The sequence below is a fragment of the Pelmatolapia mariae genome, linkage group LG17 (genome assembly GCF_036321145.2).
Source record: "Pelmatolapia mariae isolate MD_Pm_ZW linkage group LG17, Pm_UMD_F_2, whole genome shotgun sequence".
Lineage (NCBI taxonomy): Eukaryota > Metazoa > Chordata > Actinopteri > Cichliformes > Cichlidae > Pelmatolapia > Pelmatolapia mariae.
In genome coordinates, this window is record NC_086242.1 from 18,161,900 (window position 1) to 18,184,625 (window position 22,726).

General features: G+C 38.5%; 1 protein-coding gene across 5 annotated transcripts in view; it reads right to left on the reverse strand.

Annotated features, from left to right (window-relative positions):
• Positions 1-22,726, reverse strand: part of sfmbt2 (Scm like with four mbt domains 2) — a 57,752-nt gene that overhangs the window by 8,696 nt on the left and 26,330 nt on the right. For all 5 annotated transcript variants that reach the window (XM_065469503.1, XM_063460397.1, XM_063460398.1 and 2 more), the window contains 11 exons: positions 15,517-15,605; positions 13,934-14,183; positions 13,186-13,283; positions 11,718-11,819; positions 10,815-11,045; positions 9,740-9,866; positions 9,462-9,575; positions 9,335-9,377; positions 7,970-8,037; positions 2,524-2,663; positions 1,958-2,067 (listed from right to left, as the gene is read on the reverse strand). In XM_065469503.1, coding sequence (XP_065325575.1) covers positions 1,958-2,067; positions 2,524-2,663; positions 7,970-8,037; positions 9,335-9,377; positions 9,462-9,575; positions 9,740-9,866; positions 10,815-11,045; positions 11,718-11,819; positions 13,186-13,283; positions 13,934-14,183; positions 15,517-15,605 — 1,372 coding nt within the window. The remainder of the gene's footprint in view (positions 1-1,957; positions 2,068-2,523; positions 2,664-7,969; positions 8,038-9,334; positions 9,378-9,461; positions 9,576-9,739; positions 9,867-10,814; positions 11,046-11,717; positions 11,820-13,185; positions 13,284-13,933; positions 14,184-15,516; positions 15,606-22,726) is intronic.

Consider the following 22,726-nt stretch of genomic DNA (forward strand, 5'->3'; position numbering starts at 1 on the left):
TTTATTTATGAGGACAATGGCTAATTAAACGATCTGTGATCCATCAAAGCACTCATAGGTGAATGATGATTGCTTGCACAGCAAGGATGTGAAAAACGGGCAGTTTTAGGACAGCCCACATGAATTCAGACTGTTCGGTTGATTAGGCCGATTCAGGAGAACGGAGTGAGATGAAGGGTCAATTTGGCAATATCCCACATAATGGCTAAGGTCAGGCAAAGAGAGCGGAGCTGCTGGCAAGAAAAAAATATAATGACCTGCAAACTAATGTTGGTCTGTGCTACTACCTTCTTTTTTTGGAGGTTAATAGGTTAAAATCCAATAATAAATCATTAGTGAAACAGCAGTTTTGTTTGATTTTAAACCAAAACACATCAACAAAGTCACATTTCAATTAGTTGTCTCGATAAATTTCAATACATTCTGTTTTGTAACATAAACGTGCTTACAGAAATCAGAAAAGGAATTTTTCATGTCATAGACTGAATGACTAATCATTTAATTTGCAACTGTTAAGGAAAATCAAAATCAAGTTAAAGCCCTAATAGAAAATAAAATAGTTAAATTAAGTATTTTACCCTTAGAAAATGCAATGCTGATATGTTAATTCTGACAGGACGGGATGACTTAAAGGTTTCTAAACATGCAGCAGAGTTTATCTGATCTCTTTGTTTAATCATTAATCATTAAATGAGACACATGCGTGTTTATCTGGTACTATAGCCCATTGTTGGCTCTGAGGGGAGGTTAGATGAGGGGAATTCCAGAGCAGTCCGTCTAACTCATAATAATTTTCATAGATACAATTTTCACTTACATGAGGCAGTCGTAATGAAAGGAGAACGCGGCTTGTGGTAGTCAAGGAGCAGAAGAAGCAAACGACACGAAACAAAAACACACAAACAAAATATTGATTTTCTCTTTCTTCTGCTTTTAGAGGTCTCAAACTAACATAATGCACCAGCAGTTAGCAACTACGGTCAAATCAGTTAATATTAAGTCAGTCAATTCAATTTATTCAGTTACTTTTAATTATTAACTATGTTTATCTTACTAATTTATTTTTATGGATCAGCATTAACTCTGCTCTTAGAACTTATAGGAATGAACAGACTGCTGCCCACAAGGAACTATTCTCCACATTAACTTTGCTTAACAATGTATTTTCTTATGTTTTTAAACACTAATATAATCTATGAAATCATGCCAAGTTATTTAAAAAAGCCTTGTAATGATTATGACACACCATGTGAGTTAATTCACACAGTGACCCTGAGATGTGCTCCATCAGGACCTCAATTTTAAGTAACAATCTGAAGAAAATTACAACCAAACAGGAACAAGATCCATTAATTAATGAGAAATATGTACTCTCTGTCAACTTGTTTTTGCTCTTGCTTAATTGAACTCAATTGTGTACTGAACCTTCTCCACTTTGGAGTCAGAAATAAATTGGCTCTCTGGGTGGTAGATGCCCCAGAAAATTAAAAGTAAATCCTCTGGCGAGTTGTCAAAACACTCGTGCGTGAATGTGATCACTGTGCTCTGCGGGCCACCACAGGTGACTCACTCAGACTCATGACTGCCTGATTCTTTCTCGTTTCGGACGGGGAAAATGGGGCCGTTTTCGATTAGAAAACACCGAGCACGCAGCCTGAAGCTGTGGAATAATTTGGCTCTGTGCAGCCAGCAGTGGATGAAAATGCAGACCTTACACAAACCACTGCAGCAACAAAAAACAACATAAAAAATTCAAAGAGGGGCAGGGAAAATGGCCTCGCAGGAAACGAGAGGAGGGGGGAGGGACACAGGGCCCTTTTAGGAAAGATAGTGATGATTTATTATGAAATTCAATGGCCCATGACCAAAACAGGAGTGGAGCAAATGAAATGAGAAAAGAACATGTTCATTGTTGTTCCCCTGCCATTTTTTGTTTTGTATTTTCCTTTCCCCTCACTTGGCTTTGAGGGTCTCCTCTTGGCAGTCCCAGCTCTGATCCTCCAGCTCCTGCAGCTCCTTCAAGACTCGTCCAGGCTTGTAGGCAGCGTTGATCAGCATGCTCAGCAGCTGGAAGCAAAAACAGAACAAAGAAAAAGACAAATAAACTCCTGCTTGATGTGAACAACTCAAGACAAAAATGAACAAACACGAATGAGGATCCAAGCGAAAGTGAAAGAAAAGATACAGATCACAAAAAACTGTGGAGAAAGCTACATTCTCACACCTGCACAAAGTGCACGAGCGCACACAGTCTCTAGAGAAATTAAAAGGCTGTTTTCCCAAACGGTGGTGGCGGTGTATAACAGTAAACACTGCTGACTGACAGTTCCTCACATTAAAATGAAGGTGCTGCTGGGAAACGGCAGGTGGTTAACAAGACATCGCTGTCTCGGCCTCCGTCTCTTACCTCCTCCCTCTGTCAATTTCTGCTGGCCCACCTCTCCCTTTGAAAGTGTGCAACCCTTTGATTAAACCCGCTCCTCTCTATAACCTCCCCCCCACCTGTTTTTGACATCAGCCCACCTCTTTGAGGACCAGTGTGCATTTTCCAGGTCCGACAGCCTGCGGCAGCTCTGCGATGCGTCCCTTGTTGAGGTAGGGTCCTGAGAAACAGCGGTGGTTGACAAAAATCTTGGAGCAGCAGTATCTTCCATTAGCTGAACCTAGGACAGAAGAAAAGAAGGAAAAATGGATGTTCACCACTGTGGGAAATAAATATGCTACATGTAATACTGGCATAGTCCAAATAATATCTCTCTTACAAATTTTGAAACCATAAATAAAACATTGAAACAAATATTCTGGACAAAACTGAAACCAACATCGCATTTGGAAAATCAAAGAGAAACAGAAGAGAGTGCACAAGCGTACAAGGAAGCTTTCAGAGTAAACAGATTACACTTAGTTTTTGGATTTAGCCAAGTAGCCATGGGTCACAACATCTCATTATTCCTGGTGGAAAATGTCAGGTTGAAAGAAAATTATTCTCCAATAGGAACAAACGTTTCTCTGTATGTGTGGCCATGGTTGCAAATCAACTTGCAGAGTCAGCAGCAAGCCTAGGCGGACTAAAGCCACTTATATAATCGAGTTAAGTTAATTATATAGCACATTTAAGCACAACAGATGTTGACCAAAGTGCTGCACAGCAATCAATAAACAATTAGGAAAAAAAACAGAACTATGGGACAGTAAGGGAGCACGATGGAAATTAAAATATAGCTGTAAAATAATTTAAACTAACCTACAATGTTCACAGAAAGGCAGACGTAAAAGGCTCAAGAGAAGAGGTGCTTTTTTTTGTTGACATATGAAAGACTGTTAAGTGAGGCTCTACTACCAGCTGGCAGACAGCTTACTTAAAGCATTCTGCGTGGGGTATTAAACACTATAACATGTTAGATACTTGATGGAGGGGGGGGGGGGGGGGGGGGGGGGGCGGCAAGCCCATGCAAGCAGCTGCAAGTGTACAAAAGGATTTAAAGATTAATCCTAAACTCTACAGTAACCAGTACAATGACGCAAAGACAGAGGAAATATGTTCATGTCTCTGTTTGCCAGTTAGTACTGCAATCTTTGCAATAAGTTGGTATGAAGTAGTACTTCCTCACCTGTACCAGGATTATGGGCAAAAACTCGACAGGCCAAACACAGTGGCTCATATTTGATACTCCTGTGAACCAATGTCTTCCCTGTCCACCGAACCGGAGTTTACAAACTTCCTTTCAAACCCATGTTTTGTTTCCTTAAAATACAAAACCTCATTTGATGTTTGACTGAATAATTGGTGTGTCACTTCCATGCGAGGGTGTTAGTCAGTATTAACGGCTTCAGTTTCTCCTTAAATGCAATTTTAGAAGCTAACATTGATGTCATGGTTTTTCCTGGCTCAATACGACAGGAATAGGCCCTTAAGCATGATTTGTCCACAGGTTTGTCAGTTTTGCATTTTCTTGTTATTTCTGACCATTTGATAGACAGAAAACCTCACTTTAAACAAACTAGTTAAAATATTTTTAATGACAGTCTTGGTGATTCTTCATTTTTTTCGTGAAGGAAATTACCTGCATGTATGTTTGGATTATGTAAGTATTATAATAACAGATGATTTTTTTCAATATTAGAGTTGCATAATGAAACGACATTTAAACTAAATGTTGAACCTCTCTCAAGACACTTTCTTGTGGTTTGATTGAGCATTGGCAGTATAAGGAAATGACCCAACAACTTTTTACTGGTTTTGTTTCTCAATGCTTTTCTTCCACTCTGAACCAGAAAAAAGACAAAGGAAGAAAACAGAAAGCTCCTTTGTAAATGAAAGTAAATGAATGGTTGTGTTGCTCTTTACTTACTTACTACTTTCCAGTATATCATTAGTGTGTGACTAACCATTTCAGCACATAGGTGAGAGCAGAGTCAAACTGGGCCAGAGTACATCCTGTTCATGTGACCCCCCTACCCCACCACCTTCCACCGCCTCCAAGAAACAAACTAAGAGGTCGTATGAACGATGCTGCACTCTGGCCTTACTGGAGCACCTGAAAATTGTCTGCACCTGGAGGTGCACTGCCAGGGGCGAATAGTAATTAGATATGGCGATGAATATGCATGAGCGAGTGGGCGGTTTTAAACCAGGGACAAGGTTCTCCTCGAAACAATGCCCAGTTCAGCCCACCCCCACCCCTTTGCTCTTTTTGTGCTTGAACATACATGTTGCTTACAGACGTGTCTGCTCCCAAAAGAAAACCAACCACACAATGAGGATGTGAGAGAAGGATGTGGTGTTTTGGTGAAATCTATTCTCAGATTTACTGATATGTCTGTTTATTTGGTTTCAGAAATGCACCCAGAAATACACCAAAGATTGTTAAGTGGCATTCTTAAAAAAAAGCTACTTTACCTGACTGTTTTCTAAATTTTGGTCCAATCCTGCTGGCCGTGGTGATATATTTTACATTTACTGAAATTTGGAAATGACGCAGCTTAATGGTGAATTCCCTTAGGGCGCAATGGCGTTAAGGAAACCCCCAGTTCAGTTCAGTTATTTCAGACATTGAGGCGAGTGAAAACGAAAAATAACACACCCACATTTATTTGTCAATTGCACGGTAGATCTGAATTCACAAAAATTACCTGCTTTAAGTTTTTTAGAGATGTTGAACATGTGACCGAAAATATCCGCCTATGCTTTAGTTTTCATTCCTAAATAAACAGTTTATCCTGAGCTTTGTTATGTGTTATGTTTAGTTATGTAAAGCTGATATATATCTTAACAGCACAGTGTTCAGACTGCTTTTAATTGCTGTGATGTCATATAGAGATGATATCCCTAATATGGTCATCTCAGGTGCACAGGTGCAGTTTATGAGGGGCAGCCAATCAAGAAAAAACATCTTCAATGAAGAGAAAACAGCTTGTATGAGACGGTGGATGAATGGAGGTATAAATAAGGATATTTAAAAGATCACTTAAAATCGCAGCTACTCTTATTAAAGAACATGAAACGGGAATGAGTAGATTCCCTTTAAGTTAGGCAAAAGAAAACTAGAGTCACAGGACAATTTGTAAAAAGGAAAAGGTAATTTTTAAGGATTTGCTTTATAAGCACATTAAAGTTTATGTGGTCACAAAAGAATGCTGTGTTCTGGCTCTAAGATTTTGTTTGTGGGTGTAGCCTTCTCGCTCCAGCTGATAAAAAGCCAAACATACACATGGTACTCCCAGGGCAGCTACAATAACAGCGGGTAGAACAGAAACGCTCCGGCTCTCTAATGCATTAGAGATAAATAGGGATTTCCTGTGTAACAGCATTCTTTACATGTGCATATCTAGAATATGGTTTTATAAGAGAGAGAGAGAGAGAAAAAAAGATGTTTACTGAGGAGGAAATGAAACTTAGTGAGTGTAAAACATAGGCGCAAGTTGCATCTTGTGCTGCTTTTTGCTTTCTCAAGTAGAGTTAAACATTTCTTTAACATGACTGATTCAGTTAAAACCACAACAGAAGAGGCTAAAAATGCATCTCTCTTTGTGGGATTACTGTAATTAATTTATCAAAGAGACAAACTGATTTACTTAACATGTAAAAACCGTATTAGTGTGAGAAGGAAAATCTTTTTATAAAAATTATTTTTTCCCCTTTTGACTTCGGGGAAAACGGAAGACGAACAATAAAAGGAAATTCGTGTAGCTCCAACCAACGATAACAACTAGGAGTAGTTGATAAAGTAAAAATGTGGCTCTCGTACAGTAAATGAGAACAAATGAGCATATTGATGCCAATGCTTGTTAATCATTACCAGCTGATAATGGACAGTCATGTAGCTGAGAACACGCATGATGATTTATGGAGTACATGCATAATTTAGTGGTTACTTCAGGATATATTTCTGTCATTGCTGACTGACGTCTCAAGTAGTTTACTGTTCCCAGTAACTCATTAACACCATGCATGTTAAAACACAGATTTTAACTAGAGCCAATAACAACGTCTGGGTATACTCCCTGCTTGTGTCCTCAGGGTTACTAGTTTTCCTGCGAACTGAGCTAGATTGAAAGCGCTCTTCTGGAGTGAATTTTCGACGTGTTTCAAAATACATTGAAGCTCTATTAAAAATAAAAACAAACTTATTAAATTATTTAAATTAAATAATTTATTTTTGTTTTAATCCTATAAAACAAAAGCAGCTTCACCAAGTACAGCAGTGATGTCACCAACTCTGAGTATGGAACAGTTTTTATCATCCAACCGAGGAAAGAAAAAACACCTTAAAGAAGCATAGTCTCAAGTTTCAAGGTGTTTTATATTGTAAGGTAAAGACCTACAATATTAGACTACCAGGCGATCCCCTGTGAGCAACATTTGGTGACAGCTATAACTATTAGTAACTCTAGGAACCACAAGCAAGCCTGCAGTCTGAGAGACAAGTGCTCTATTTGGTACTACAAGATGTTTAAGATACGAAGAAGGACTTTTTATGTGATCGAGATTCTAAATTCAATTCTGTATTTAACAGGGAGCCGATGAAAACAAGCTAACATGGAAGAAATACGAGCCCTCTTTGTAGTTCCTATCAGTACTCTCGCTGCGGCGTTTCAGTTCTTCTGAAGGCTTTTCAGGGAGCTTTTAGGTGATAATTAATTACAACATTCCTGCCTGAAAGTAACAAATGCGTGAACTGTTTTTTCAGCGTGTTTCTGAGACAGGATGTTTCTACATTAAGCAATACTGAAAGAAAGCAGTCAAACGCATTTGGTTAATGTGTGCACTGAAGGACATATCCTGGTTAAAAAAAAAAGGCTCCTCACAGTGTTAGTGCAGTTCAGGTAATACCATCCAGAGTTGGTATCTGGTTAAACACTGTGTTTCTGAGGCTTTTAGAAACAAATACAAATATAACCTCAGTTTTGTCTTATGATTTTCTCCTTCCTCTTCTTCTTCACTCCAAGTGTGACAACTTAAATTTAACTGTAATGCGTTTCACTGGAAAGCAGCCATGAAGGGACTCTCATAAGTCAAACTAGTGGGGAAATCCCTTACAGTGCCAACAGGTTTTAATATAATTTTGCTAGTAGGAGCCACTGATAGCTTTTAACATGAAGTATATATAGAAGGTAGAACTGCTTAGATCAAACAGTCCATATTTAACTTTATGGCATGAAATATAGAGACGATGGAGAAAATTAATTAAACTTAAGTAACATCTCTGACTGAACCTGTGACAGGACACACATCTTCCATCACATTGTTTTCAAAATCAGCAACTTGTAAATAAAATTTACTAAAGTGTTGAAGAGGAACTGAGTGAAACAGAGGAAAGCACATCAGAGCGCAGTAGGTATATCAGTGTGTAAATCCAGACTGACTTAAGAGTGGAGAAAGAGCGGGGATTTCCTTTAATCCTCGTCACAGCGGCTCATTAGCATTAATCACCACAGATATATCATGTGTAACGTGGCTTTTGATTACCTGGATCCAAGGCGGCAGGCTGGCAGTGGTTGACAGGACTCGCCTCGACAGGCTGGGACCGAGCCAACCTGTGGAAAAACGCAATCAATCCAGTCAGGCTAATCAATAAAATTATCCAAGGGATCTAATCAAACGGCAAACAGAAGTCAATTCACTCAGTCAATCGGCACAACAGCGACCGCTTTCAGCTTCAGAATTAGAAACAGGAGTGTTGGAAGGCGGGTGTATGTAAGGATACCGATGAAAGGATTCTCCTAAAGGTATGAAATGGGATTAGTGGTTAGATGAGAGAGCTGACAAAGTGCTGCTGAAGACCTCATATTTCTCCTGCTCTCTGACCGCTGCCCTCGCTCTTGCTCCCGCAAGTAAACAGTATAACATGCCATTCGTCAACAAAATCAATCAGCGCCCCAGGAAAGCAATTTCTGCCCTAAAAAAGCCACAGTTTCAATTAACGGGTTTGAGTGACACAGAGAAAGAAAAACCTTCGGGGTTTCTCTGAAGAAACATGTACTGATTTTTTTTTTATCTTCTTTGGCTTTCAGGTAAAGGACAGAAACCAAAAACCCACAAATGATACCATTTTTCTGACCACACTGAAATTAAACCAATAACAGCGGTCTTCGGGTTACAGAGACGTGCAGCCAGTGTTTCACTTTTAGCTGCAATTGAACTGTTTTCCAACACTTGAAAAACATGTTCAGGAGCAGGTTTAATGAGTGAGGAATAGGCATACAAGGAGAAAATGGAGGCCACCAGATCAGTTTGATAAATGAGGGTAGGAAAACCTTCATAGTTTCCTTTTGGAGCACTTTGAAATACAGCAAAAGGTAACCAAGTCTTGTCTTTTTTTAAATATAGGTTGTGCATAATTTCTACAATAGACACTGTATCTATTAGTTAACTATTAGGGGGAAGGAGGACTCTCAGCCATCTGAATATTAGCATAAAATGTCCCCCAAAAATACTAGCACACGTCTTCAAAACATAGACTGTATATCAAAGATGGGCACGGCTACTGATATCATAGCGATTGATTGGTCTAGTTGTCCCACCTTTTGAACCAGACATCATGAGTGTGCAAAGCCCCCCCTCCCCAAAAATAAATCACACCCTGCTTCACCATACCTCTGCACCCTAATCTGGACTATAACATAAAAATGTAACTCCATGTGGTATTTCTATTTGAAAGTAGTCGTAGAGGGTGATAGATCAACTAAGAAATAGGGTCATTTTCTTGGAAACTTCCATGCAAAGAGATGAGTCACCCATTAAAAGAATGTAAAACGTGGATACTGTGCCTGTCTTTGAGACAAAGTCTAAAGTCAGTTTTACTTTCAGTTTGTTTAATGTTGTGCTTCTTACTGTTTCTCTGGCTGGACCACTGCTATCTTCTTCTGCTTCTGGCCTGCAGAAAGAATCAAAGAGACTTTGTGTTAAGCTGTCACTGCATGGCAAATTTACATTTGTGTATATTTGTGTGTGTACGTACAGACAGGTTTGATAGGAGGGGTCAGAGGGTAAGCGTTGGCCTCGCACCAGCCGACAGGGAAGATGTCCATGGACTCGACATCCACGATGCACTCTGACAGAGGCTTCGGCACACCTGGAGATGGGCAGACAGTGGAGGGAAAGCAGGGGTGAGGGAACTGTCACACATATACAGACTGCTGTTTTTTTTCTCTACCCCATCTTCACTCTGGGACACAGCAGGAGTCCCTGACACTTAATCCTCACTGCACGCACACACTCACACACAAACGTATGTACCTTCCAGTCGGAGCCACAGCAGGCGTCCTCTGACCTGTGTGACCTGAGCCACACACACCTCAGCCGGTCGGTGAGGGTTCACTGCCTCCAGCCACATGTCCTTGGCAAAGTCTCTGCTCTGCCATGTCTGAACGCACACACACGAGGGTAGGAGAGAGAGGGCTTATTTTACATTCAGAGCAGGGATCTAACCTGAGGTAACCTGAAGCCAGGTTCAGATTACAAGACCTTCAAACTGATTTAACCCTTATTTTCCACTTGAAGGACTTCAAACAAGGTGCTGTAACAGGGATTTTGTAGGCTCATTGCATGTAACACAGTGTCAGATGGGTCTAATAAGTTCCTGTTTACAATATGTGTCTCACTGTACAGTGTCAACTGCTATGTAAACCTGAAAAAGAATAAAACACTGATAAAACGCAGCTCATTCTTTGAGTGTTTCTGCTGTTTTCACAGTGCACTAACATAAATAAATGTTTAAAAACAAGTTTTAAAAATGATATAAATGGGAAAGAATTGAAAGTACAGAATGTTTTGCATGCATCATCCAAATGCAAATATAGTTTTGTCTGTGTTGCTGGTGTCGTTTTTACTTTTTAAACTTCACCAGAACAGAATAAAGTGGCAGACACTGCTCTCGATCATTTCATGCATTTTCTGCCTGGTGCTCATTGGTGCAAGCTTCTGTTCCCAAACTTTGTCTTGTGATTGGGACAGTGGGACATAGTGGGGGTAAAGACAATTACAGCAGTGAAAGTGCAGGCAATGGCTTTGCACTTCAGATCGCAACTTACAAGAAGTGTTAAAAACTTCTGAGCTTGTTGGGACAGTGGGATTTAAAGCAGATGACACTTGAATAAAACCATAAAGCAGCACCAATTGTGTCTTCTGTCTCTGCTGCTACTATGCTATCCTGAAGTGTTGTGTTGTGTTGTTTCAGTCTTCAATTTGGTTTTAAAATGTTTGCAGGAACCCTACTGAAAAGCAGCTTCCTCTGTACTAAACACGCTCCCATCAAAACATAGGCTGAAACATCAGGAGTGTCCCAGTTTACATCTCTTCACCCCATGCTTACATCAGGAAAGCAGGCGTCAGGAGCTGCTTCTGTCCCGCTCTGCTTCAGGTAGTCAGCCCAGTCAAAGTCCTGGCCCTCGTAGGCCCGAGGCCTCTCCAGACCCACGCCGTTCTTCATACACCACTGGACAGGCAGGATGCCAGGCGAGTTGGCATGACACACCACAAAGTGTGGCTTGGCTTCAGCAGAGAGGTCATCCAACATCACCTGGAAGTAGAACTCATTGTAGACCTGAAGAGTAAACAGAGGGAGAGCATTTAATCTCTTCCTAACACAATGATTTCAACACACATATAAAAGAGATTATAGACAACAAATTTACTCTCCATCTTTTAAATGCTTAGACAGAGCAGATTAAAAGAAAAAAGATTTCAAGTATGAAGGCATCCTTGGTAATGTACAATCATTCTTGTGCCACACTAGTCTGCCAGTGTTTTAAGCCGCTGGATCTACCCTGTGAAACAATAAAGGCCAACTAATTATAAAATTTAAAATCATAACATTGAGCATGAGTATGTCCTATCTAAGCTGCTTTATCCTTTCCCCCTGCACGATGCTTTTCTTTGTGTTTAGTAAATTAGGAAGAAATGTGTTCATCATGGAACAATTTAATAAAATACATTAAAAAAACGGTATTATATAGTTAGAATAATGTGCAAATGATTGGTAGTTTTACTGCTCAAAAATCAATTAATATTTTTAATTAATGTGTAAAAAGGAAGAAAAAACCCAAATTCATGTCTCAGAAACATTCCAGTTGATTCCAGTCGTGCAGAGGAAGGCCTCGTCCATGGAAAAACATTTTAAAAATCCAATGCTTCACTAATAACAGAAGCTGACGAATGCTCAGTTTAGTTTTTTTTAGATAAGCCATTGTTCTCAGAGCCTTTCTGCGTGACTCACCTTTGTGACAGAAACAGGGCAGATCTGGAGCTGCTCCCATGGAGAAACCATCTCCAGCTTCATACCCATCTTGAAGGAGTGCTTGGGCAGGTCTACATGGTCCTGACACAGTAAAGTCAAGATTTTTAGACAAATGTGCTCCACTTTTGATCACACACACACACACACACACACACACACACACACACACACACACACACACACACACACACACACACACACACACACACACACACACAAGTCCATGTAGGTCATTCAGACCCAGCTGGGTGGCCCTATAATGAATGAAGCACTCTGCGAGGCTTAATTCATGCTGCTGGCGATCATTATGATGAATTAAATATAATTTTTGGCCTTGCACATTGTTTTTCTAGCACCATGACACCTTTTTTACATTCAGTTTGGTGTTGATAAGGTTGTGTTTCCTGTATTTCTTTGTTTTTTTTACCTTCTCTATTCCAACTGAGTCAAAGTGTAATCAGTACATCCTGTATCACACGGTACGTTCTTGGTTTCACAAGAAAACACACTCAGACCTTCTTTGAAGGGTGTGTTTTCTGTTGTATGTGATGACACACAATAAACTGTATTATGTAAGAAGGTTTTAGGTAATTGGTGACTTTTTGCCTTTACTACGCTTATTCACTGAAAGTGAGCAGGCTTCTATTTATTCCAGCCTTTCCAGTTGGTAGGACCGTGTCATGTGGGCTGCTTTGGTAATTTAAATCTCTTATTTCTAAGATTTTTCTTTCACACTTTTACTCATCTGTTATGTCCGTATTGGATTCATTTCAGTTTCTGCACCCTCTTACTTGTGCAGAGCTCTATGAAAACCCAACATTAGCTGCAGTCATCTGTGTCTATGCAGCAGGTGCTCAAGCACAGCATTAGGAGGACGTCATCCAACACAAAATCATTCCAGCTACACTCATAAACAGAGGAATGCAAAGAATCTTCCCTGTTAATAAATTACACTTCATTTCTGCATTGACTCATATTAAAAGCACAGTTTAACACTAAAGTTCTTGACCTTGAATAAGTTGGATTGGTTTGATCATAATTTGTTCTGGCTCTTCATCTTGAAAGTAAATTATTCCTTAAATATTTTTGTGAATGGAGATGGAAAATATTCAAATGATGTGGTGGAAAGAAGAGAGTTCAGCTGCTGCAGTTCCAATTAATCCACCCGTCCTCCTACTAAATGCTTTATTTGGTGCACAAGAGGTCAGCTGAACATGAAAATGTTAAAGTTCCACAGATTTTTAATAACAGTTGAATAAATGGATGACTGAATACACAATTATTGAGATTTAATTGGCTTTCAAGGGCATTTCTTTTTTCCTGTAATTGGTACCAAGTAAGAAAACTTCCTGGAGATGTAAAATGAAGAGTTCCTATTCTTTCCTTATATCATAAATTAGCCATAGTTCACCTCGACCTGATCTTCCTGCAGGTCGCGGAGACTCACCTTGAACACCTCCAGAGGTAATGGATTCTTCTGTCCATCGAGCTGAGCGTCCTCTAGAGCCTGCTGCCAGTCGGAGGCGCTCTTCATAGACCTGAGCTCTGCGCGACAGATATGAGATTATTTTTTTCCTCAATTCAACAATTTTTTTTTTCTCAAATTTAAAAACACGGACACAGACACACAAAGTCAACTGTTTGACAACAGTTATAGATCATAATTAATGTTAATGACTTTGTCTTTATGACTTTGTCTTTACAAAAAACGTATAAACTGTTTGATGATTTAAATATTAAATGTTTAAGGATTAACTTGTCTCCTAATTTCCGAGCAGGTGGTTGAACATTTAAACCCAGCATACCGCCTTGTCAGCATGAACCTTTACATCTTATGTTTTATATAGCTTTAGGTAGTTCAAGCTACAATTCTATAATCTAACCGTTTCAGCCTCTCAGATGTGATTAATTTGTGGTTTTCTCAGACAGTAAACTGAATATACATTTGGTCAGACAATCTAAAGATGCCCCTTTGGTCCCATTTTCTAAAGACATTTTATGAAGCAAAGTAATAACCAAGACAATAACAAGGACACACAGCATAGATAGAATAATCATTTGTGATGAGACGTAATGCCCCAAAACAAAAAACAAAACAAAAACAATGAGTATAATTAATTGGTATCTGGAAGTTATAATTTACTTGTAGATAAAAATGTAAAAGGTGAAAAAGTGCAAACTTATTAGACTCTCACCTGTTGGCGGTTCTAAGGTCAGGCAGTTTTCCTGGGCCCAGCCGAGGGGCCGGAGCCTGACGTCCAGGTAGAACAGCCATGTGTCATGATCGTGGTACTCTTCAGAGAGGCCAGCATACCGCAGGCGGAGCCTCCCTCCAACGTTCTGGATGACTCGTACAGGCCAGTAAAGGTAAGGGTCTAAAAGGTCCTGAAGCTCCAACACCGATCCGTCGACAATCAGATCAACCGTGTTCTTGCCTCGTAGAGGCTAAAGGGGATGGACAGAGAAGAGTTTTTACTTATTAAATAAAATGAAAATAAAACACACTGGTCACAGAGATACTATAAAGGCTAGCTTAATGATCGAATTAAACCTCAGTGGAAAGAGTTTGTGTGTTATCCTTAGATTAAGATGAGAAAAAAGGAGAGAGGTATCTAAACAGGATGTTGAGCTTGAAAACGAAACAGTTTTAGGTTTAGATGATCACACCGGCATCCAGACCTGCTAATTATCCTGCTCTCACAGATGTCAAGAAGTACAACAAGAACTTGTTATTGAGTGTTAATTAGGATACAAATCTCAAAACTTGCCAAAACACTTTAATTTACCTGCTTTGACAAAGTGTTAGAGAGGGTGCAAGTTTTTTTTAAGTGTTTCTATTGAATTGAATGGAATGAAATGCTTTTATGTTGCTGGGAGGTGCATTCACTTTGCTTTCTTCAGCTCAAGACAATAATTTGAGATTTTGAGAAATCTATTTAGACCTCACATAAAAATGATGTATGCTGATTAATATGTCAGATCATGTCTTGGAAAACGTGGTGGGTGGGGAGGCTTTAGGGTTTTTTTTTTTAAACTTGATGGAGCTAAACAAATAAACACAATCAGCTAATTAAGTAGCCGACTTTCGATGATTTTAACTAAATGTCTGTGTACATGTGCACAGAAAGAAAGAAAAACCTCATATGTAGAAAGAGCTTAAATTTTCTCTCGTCTGCAGTAATGCTGCCATCACTCCAGAAATACCTGCAAATTTTATTGAACATCTTGAATTATTAATGACTTCTCCCCAATCTTTTACACTTGCAAAGCTATCCAGTGGACCTGACTGGACCATCTGGAGTTTGGCTAGCAGGATCTGAACTTATGTTCTTATGTTTGGCCTCTGCTTTATATCAGTCTTGCAGGTGCAGAATGCAAACATGCTCCACACTCTCACAGCTGATTTCTATTCTGTCAGAAAACATAATCAAAAGAGGCCTGTTATTTTCATTTTAAACTTCATATTTTTACTCTTGGACTCCACCAAAGTTGCTTCTTATGATTCAGAGAGCAAAATAATCCTTATTTAACTATCTCTGTATCTCTATTTTATCTCCAATCTCCACCTGCCTTTAAGCCTGTTCTTTCATCTGAGTTTGACTTTTAAACTAAAGATTTGTACAGAAAGGTGGGTAGGGCCTGAAATAACCATATTAGGGATCATTACATTTTTTCTTAAATTTGGGAAAAAAATTAAAATTGTAGAAAGTATAGGGTTAGGGTTAGTGTGTCATTGTGCTTCTCTTGTGTGTCATTGTCTGTGTAAACACACACTCACCCCTTCCAGCAGGTTGGCTGGTGCCGTTCTGGCACCCGTCAGGTCCTGAATAAGGAACTCTGTCCAGTCGCTGTGTTTCTCCTTGATGGCTGCAAAGAAACACAAACAAAAAGCCGACACTGAGAAAACATGCACACAACTGTGCAGTGGAAAGTGAGCACAAGGTGTGTTCTTGTATAGTGTTTAATTATTAAATGTGTGCAGAGCACCATTAGATGTAGCCACCAGAGAACAGCATGCAGAGGAAGTGCATGCATACACTTGCAAATGCAAATGTTTCTGCTAATTCAGGTGTTTCAAGGCATAAAGCAGATGTGCAATATGTCACTAGGATGTTTGTGTGTTTGACTGATTTCAATAGTTATGCAAAATGAGTGACAAGAATATGTTTTTCTGCCTGGAAATGTCTCAAAAACCTCAATAGCCTCAATGTTTTTTAAGGCTGTCATGTGCAAAAGAGAAGTACAGAAGACACCATATTTCATAGGCATTTGCAAAAATAAGCGCATAAAAATGAAAGACACTGACTAATGGCATACTCAGTGGTGTCATTTCTGTAATAATGTGCAAAACAAGAGCTGCAAATCTGAGCAGAATAAATATAAATCTTTTAGTTCTGGCTCTTCATGGTGCTAAATGAGTATTTCTCTACAGAGAAATGGGAACAAAAACCCCCCCAAAAACCCCAAACTGGTTTAGTCCAAGATTTTACATACGACAGTTCACCAGGATGCTTGTAGCTTCCTCTGTGAGCAGCAGAATGATGCACGAAGTCAAAATGACTGTAAAGACTGAGGTCCCGCTGCCACAAGTTTGTTTCAGGTTTAATACCACAAATAAAAGTGGGACAAATCAGATCTCTAAATGCAAGATTCAGAGTGTCTTTGAAAAAAAAAAAAAAGGAGCACAAATACACTAAAACCCTGGAAAAAAAAACCAAAAAATCAAAAACAACAAAAATGTCAGTTGTAGTATTAATTAGCATTTTAAGTTCTGGTTTTGATGAGTCAAACTGAAATTAGACTTGAACCATCAAAATCAGATAGGGGAACTACATGTTACTTAACTCAAAGTGGTGATGAATAGAGCTGTCATTAGTCTGTGTTATGCACATAACTAGCATGGCACTGTTTTTTTGTCTGGGTGCAAAAATGTGGATGGTTTCCATTTAATCGTGGAAAAAAAACTAAAGCAATCCAACACAAAACCTTGCAACAAAGACTATCTGGATATAGAAACTGATTTGGGAAGGTTTCGATTCTGCTTTCACCTGATTATTTGTTTAAAATTGTGACATAAATTCAAGCTTAATATCACAACCTTTAACAAGGTTTTGGATGTAAAGCTAGGCTGCTGTGTTAGACTGAATTAACTTTAACTGTGTGCACCTAATAAATTGGCTAAGCATAGCAAGAGAACAATACAGGTAATGTCAGTCATACACAGTCTTGAAAAGACTTTCATGGGTATGGCAAATCAAATGAAATGTACCTACAGAGCAGATTTAAATCGTTGCCTAGATTTTTTTTGACTAAGCTAACAAAGCTGACTTTTAAAAAAACATGCAAGATTGATTATATAATTAAAACCATTTAATTAAAACAATAAAACTCTCAAATGCAAACAAAAAAATGTAAAAAAAAAAAAAAATGCTTTAAGGTAGTTCATAAATGTGTAGCTGGAATGAAAACATTGGTGATAAAAGGTGTTTTTATTCCAGTGCTATGGAACAAAAGCCCCAATGTAGCTTACCCACTGACCTCAATTGAGGTACAGTATACGCTGTTGATTTCTAGGAAAACCTGTGTCACAGTAACAGAAGAGTAGTTCTGTACTGTACGCATTCAGAGGACGACCACTGCCTGGCTTTACAGACATAATAAAAAGTTCTTATAACCTTTTTCCCCATTTTGCTTGCCTCCCATAGTACCTTGCAGCAACTGCAGGACATATACAAAGGATTTCAGAAAACCTGGGTATAGTCAGTTGCAGTCATCTAGTCTAGAAGATTTTAATGCAGTAATACCAGCGTCTATACCCTCAGGAAAGAGGATGTACCGGGAAAAAAGAAACAACCTTTTACCACTGAACTGATTTGTTTATCAAATGTCAGTTGAAATGACACTGAGCAGCATGTGTATGACTGTTGATTATTGACTGCCCTAAGCTGATAGTTATATTCAAGGTTGTTTGTCGTATTTAGTTCTCTGTAATTGAGTAATTGAAGGATTAATTTGCCTTCTGGGTCGCATTTCCTTTCTATCCATCTCCTTACTTTCTACTGGAATCATTATGTGTAACTATCCTCTCAAAAGATGACCCCATATCTGTGAACAGCAGTTCTTTCTTGCCTTTTCCTAAAGAGAAAAAACTTTTCTTTCAAAAATGCAGAGGACCTAAATAGCAACTGAAAGATTAAATTAACTGTTTGGCTAATTGGAAGGAAAGGATGAGCCTGAAACATAAAAAAAATGCAATAAACATGAAGAAAAAAATACTCAAAGCACCAAATTTGAGCACACACATGAGGCCAATTTCAAATATGGATGCCAGTTTTGTGTAATCATGTCCACCTTCAACCAAAGACTGACTTATGTCAGATCTAAGAGGAGACAATAAAGACTGTTTTCCTTCAATAAAATGTCCAAAAACACGTAACTAAATATTTATTTTGCAAGTTTTTATTAATGCAAAGTAGGTTGTGTTTAATTAGATACTATACATTTGCATTTTTTGACATTAAACTATTTGCCTTAATGTAAGTAATCCTCCCTAGAGGTTTCATGGTGACATCCATTCAAAGACCGTTCAAAGATTTCCCTTTGAACAGTCTTTGACTCCAATCTCAACAAAACAACAATTTTAAACTGGGCTTTTTACAATGCTCTGATGTTTGCTCTTGAAAAACATGCAAATTAGTATATATTTAAATTGATTTTTGTTTATTATACACGCAAAATGGCTTATTTGCATGTTTTTTAAAAAAACCTTGATGCACACTATGTTTACTCAAGTTATTAAAAAGCACAAGTTTGTTATTTTTGCACTGCCAGCTTAAGAACTGCTTCTTTAACGTCGACCTGAAAGTAAATGTGCTTGCTTTAAAACAATGGTTAACACATTAGAGGTGAATCCCCACAACGTTTCCGCAATAAAAATAGATCTGTGCCTGCACAGCATGTCTTCTATCAGCACACACAAATGCATACACTGATAGATGAATACACCACACTGACCAGAGCTTCAAAACCATGCTAACAAGCCAAGTTAAAATAAATTTGCATGGGAACGTGTGGCTTTCGTATGCTTCCTGTTTCCCATAGTGGAACAGTGTTATATAATGCCTGCTTTGCTTTTCATTTGCTTTTGAGTCTTGATTAAAAAAAAACAAAAAACTTAAAACCCTTCCTTTTTCCTAAACACAGAGCTTCCATTCAAATGATTTTTATGGATACATTTTTAATGTTTTTCCCGTTAGTCACTTACAGAAATAAAAGAAAAAACGCAGACACTTGTTGGAGTTACTGAAACATACCAAATGAGTCATAGTTGCAGAATGACTGCAATGTGCTGTGAGAACTGACATTCCTTGCAGCACTGATTAGCATCAAGCTGAAGTGAAAGAAGAAAAAATTGGTCCATACACTGAAACATGCCACTGCACATGAAGTAAAATGGGTTGTGAAGTTAGCTTCTGTGGCAGTTCAGTGAAAGCATTGTTGCTGAATCATTTTTGTTTCTGTTATATCCAGGTTTTGTATCACCTCTGTCTTGTTATTCCTAAGTCAACATCAGCAGGAGAGTTTTAGACACAGTAGTTAAAGTTTGTTGGGGGCTTTTTTCCAGCAAAGAAAAACTTGGAGTCATGGTAAAAATAAAGTACACTCTCTGTCGGGTCAAAGGTTTTACTTATTAGGACACAATAAAAACAAAATCTGCGTCTTAAAATGAGGTAAATACAAGCTATGACCTGTAAGAATGAAACAAAACATGACATATTACAGTGCCGTTCTTTATTTCTCAAAAACAAAGCCAAAATGCAGAAGCAATGTTTGAAAACTCGCTGCACCCCATGATTCAGCAGTTTGTAGAGAGACTTTAAGCAGCAGTTACTTGAAGTAACTGCTTTCTGTATGACTATCGGTCTCTCGCATCTTTGTTGAGGACTTTTGACCCACTCTTCTTTAAAACACTGTTTCAGGTTTGCAGGCATTTGTTTGTGCACAGCTCTCTTTTGGTCCCGCCACTACATTTCAATCAGGTTGAGGTCTGGACTTTGATTTGGTCATTTCAGCACTCTGCTTCTTCTCATTTTCAGTCATTCTGTTCTAAATTCACTGCTGTGCTGGGGATCATTGGATCAGTGATCAAGAAGTGCAAACACAAAATTACCATCAGAATCATGAAGCGTACACACTGCTCTATTTTATTTCTACCACTGTATCTATGCTAGTAAATCAGAGTCATTCTGAGACAACAGGCATGTGTGATCTGCATACCACCAAGCCCCCAATTCTCTATACAATATAATTACCCCTGAGTCTTCAACAAAAAGAAGCAAACAGGTGGGGGACCTACACACATTTATTTAAAAGTAAAAAATTTCAGCATCTGTTGGATAGAAATTAGAGTTTAAGTGATGAACTCCAACAGTTTGTGTAATTTATAAATGAATCTTTTGTGGTAAGGTGAGACGAGATAACAAACACTGGAATATATTTAAATTAAAAGGGTAAAATCTACATCTACATATTGTTTTATGTACTTGCAATTTGCTTACGTCCATGTTATTATTGTTGTTATTATTATTGTTATTATTACTACTACTGCTACTACTGTTAATAATATTATTAACACTATTATGAGTAGCAGTAGCAGTGGTAGCATTCATTTTGGAAAAGTGTTTTCTAGCATAGCCAGCCCTTCCTTTATTTGTACATATAGCCAGAGGGACTTCTACATTTGTTTATAAAGTACGAATAAATTTAGGTATGAAAATCACTGATTTGCGTATGAAACATTTGGATGCATGATTTAGGCTTGTGTTTCTAGAGAGCCATCGTCCTGCTGCACAACCCAATTCTGGTCAAGCTTTACCGGTCAGACAGGTGGTTTCTAATACTTTGCTAAACAGAGGTTTTCATGGTTGATTCGGTGACTGCGAGGTGCCAACATCCTGTGGCTACACAACAGGCCAAAATCATCACCTTTCCACCACCGTGCTGACAGTTGCTATGAGGAGATATCACTGATGTGCTATATTTGGTTTCCACCAAACGTAACCCTGTACATATTACGTCTTTACTTTGGTCTCATCTGTTATGGTTTTGTGAAGATCTAACTAGACTTCTTGTTTTGTTTTGTTTCTCCTGACAGCCCTTGCAAACAAGCCATACTTGTTCAGCATTTTTCTGAACTTTAACATTTAACATGATGGCGTAGGCCTCTAGAGCTTGAGATGTTGCTCTTAGGTTTATTAGCGTTTTCTCTGAGCATTGCACGGCCTGACCTTGGGGTGAATTTGCTGAGATGACCAGTCCTGGGAAGCTTGGGAACCCTCTTGAATGTTTTCCACTTGTGAATAATCTTTCTGACTGCAGAATGATGGAATTCAAATTGTTTAGAAATAGCCTTACATCTGTTCCCAGGCTGATGGGCAGTTGCTTCACTAAGATTATTGCTGCTGTCTTTCCTTCTTGGCGATATGTTAACACAAATCTGAAAGCTCCAGACCAGCAAAACTTCGGCTTTAATTGAGATGCTCACATCTGCTGATGATCCATTAATCAAGTCAATTAAGTTTGATTAGCAGAGCATAGCTGATTCCTACCCCCTTAATTTCTATGGAAGCAGTAAAGGTGGACTGAGTTTTTCACATACTGCTTCTGCATTTCAGTTTAATTTCTGTTAAATAAATAATTACACAGTGTAAAATATCATGTTTTGTAGTTCATCTAAGATTGTACCTACCTAATTTTAAGACCTGCTAAGCACCTGGTTGCTTATATTATGTCCTGAAAGGTAAAGCCTAGAATTTAAACCATGAGTGTATGTTCAAACTTTAGTTCTTACTTAAAGTGCCTTCAGAAACATAAACAGTTAGTTAATCCAGAAACATTACAAAAAACAAAAACAGAGACATGCTACACTCTTTTCACACTCTTTTCCCCAAATAGCCAATCATTTCCTGCACACAGGTAAATCAGAAAAAAAAATGGGCTAATTACATCGTTTCACTGATTCACACAGTTAAGATTCAAAACAGTTACAGCGATGTGGTGGTGGATATCGTAAACAGGTAGGTGAGTGTCCTTATTGTTTTTCTTCTACCACTCCATCCACTGCTCAGTGCTCCAGAGGGATGATTCAGAGTTGTTGATCGTCACAGCAATTTCAACTAACAAGTAAGTGAAATCATAATACTGTAAAAAGTCGTTCATGTTTAGTAGAGGCATAATTTGAGGATAAGCTTTCTAAATCTTCTTTCAGAGCGTATTCATCAGATTTGAGTGTTAACTCTTTATATACAACGTTTGTGCTCAGGTGACCACAAAGTTACACTGTTTTCAAGTGTTCAGTGAGAAGGGCGCTACAACTATTTCTAGATATCCAATTCAGACGGCTGCCAAGTGGTAATGTTTGCTTCTGCATGTAATTTAGTTAAACCGAGACTAAATTTTGCCACAGCATTATTTGAAGATCAAGTGAAAAGAACGTGTTTGCATTTGCTCTGTCATGAGTTTGTTCAAGTAACTCAGTTTTTGTTTTTCTGTTTCAGACCCCATGTCTTCTTTTAAAGTCTCAATTTTCATCCTTTTCACACCTATTAGTTGAGTCAAATTCATGTGAGGATATCCCCCCCACAGGTATAAGTTTCTGGTCAGAAGCCTCTTATGAAGGATTAAAAAATGGAGCAATTAAAGTTTCTGATAGGAAGTTGATATGATCACACGACTGCCATGTTCTTAGGAAATTAAATATACTAAGATTTGATCATTTTATTACATTTGCTAATCTTTAAGTCAATTATAAATGCTACCTCAGGTGCCCGGCGACCTTGTAAGTCTACTTAACTTTGGGTTCAGCAGCACACAGAGCATTTAGTGGGAACATTAAGCTGCCATTATGTAAAAAAAAAAAAAAAAGATCATTTGGGCAAACAAGATGTTCCTTATCTGAAGGACTCAATCTGCATCCTGACTGGGATCAT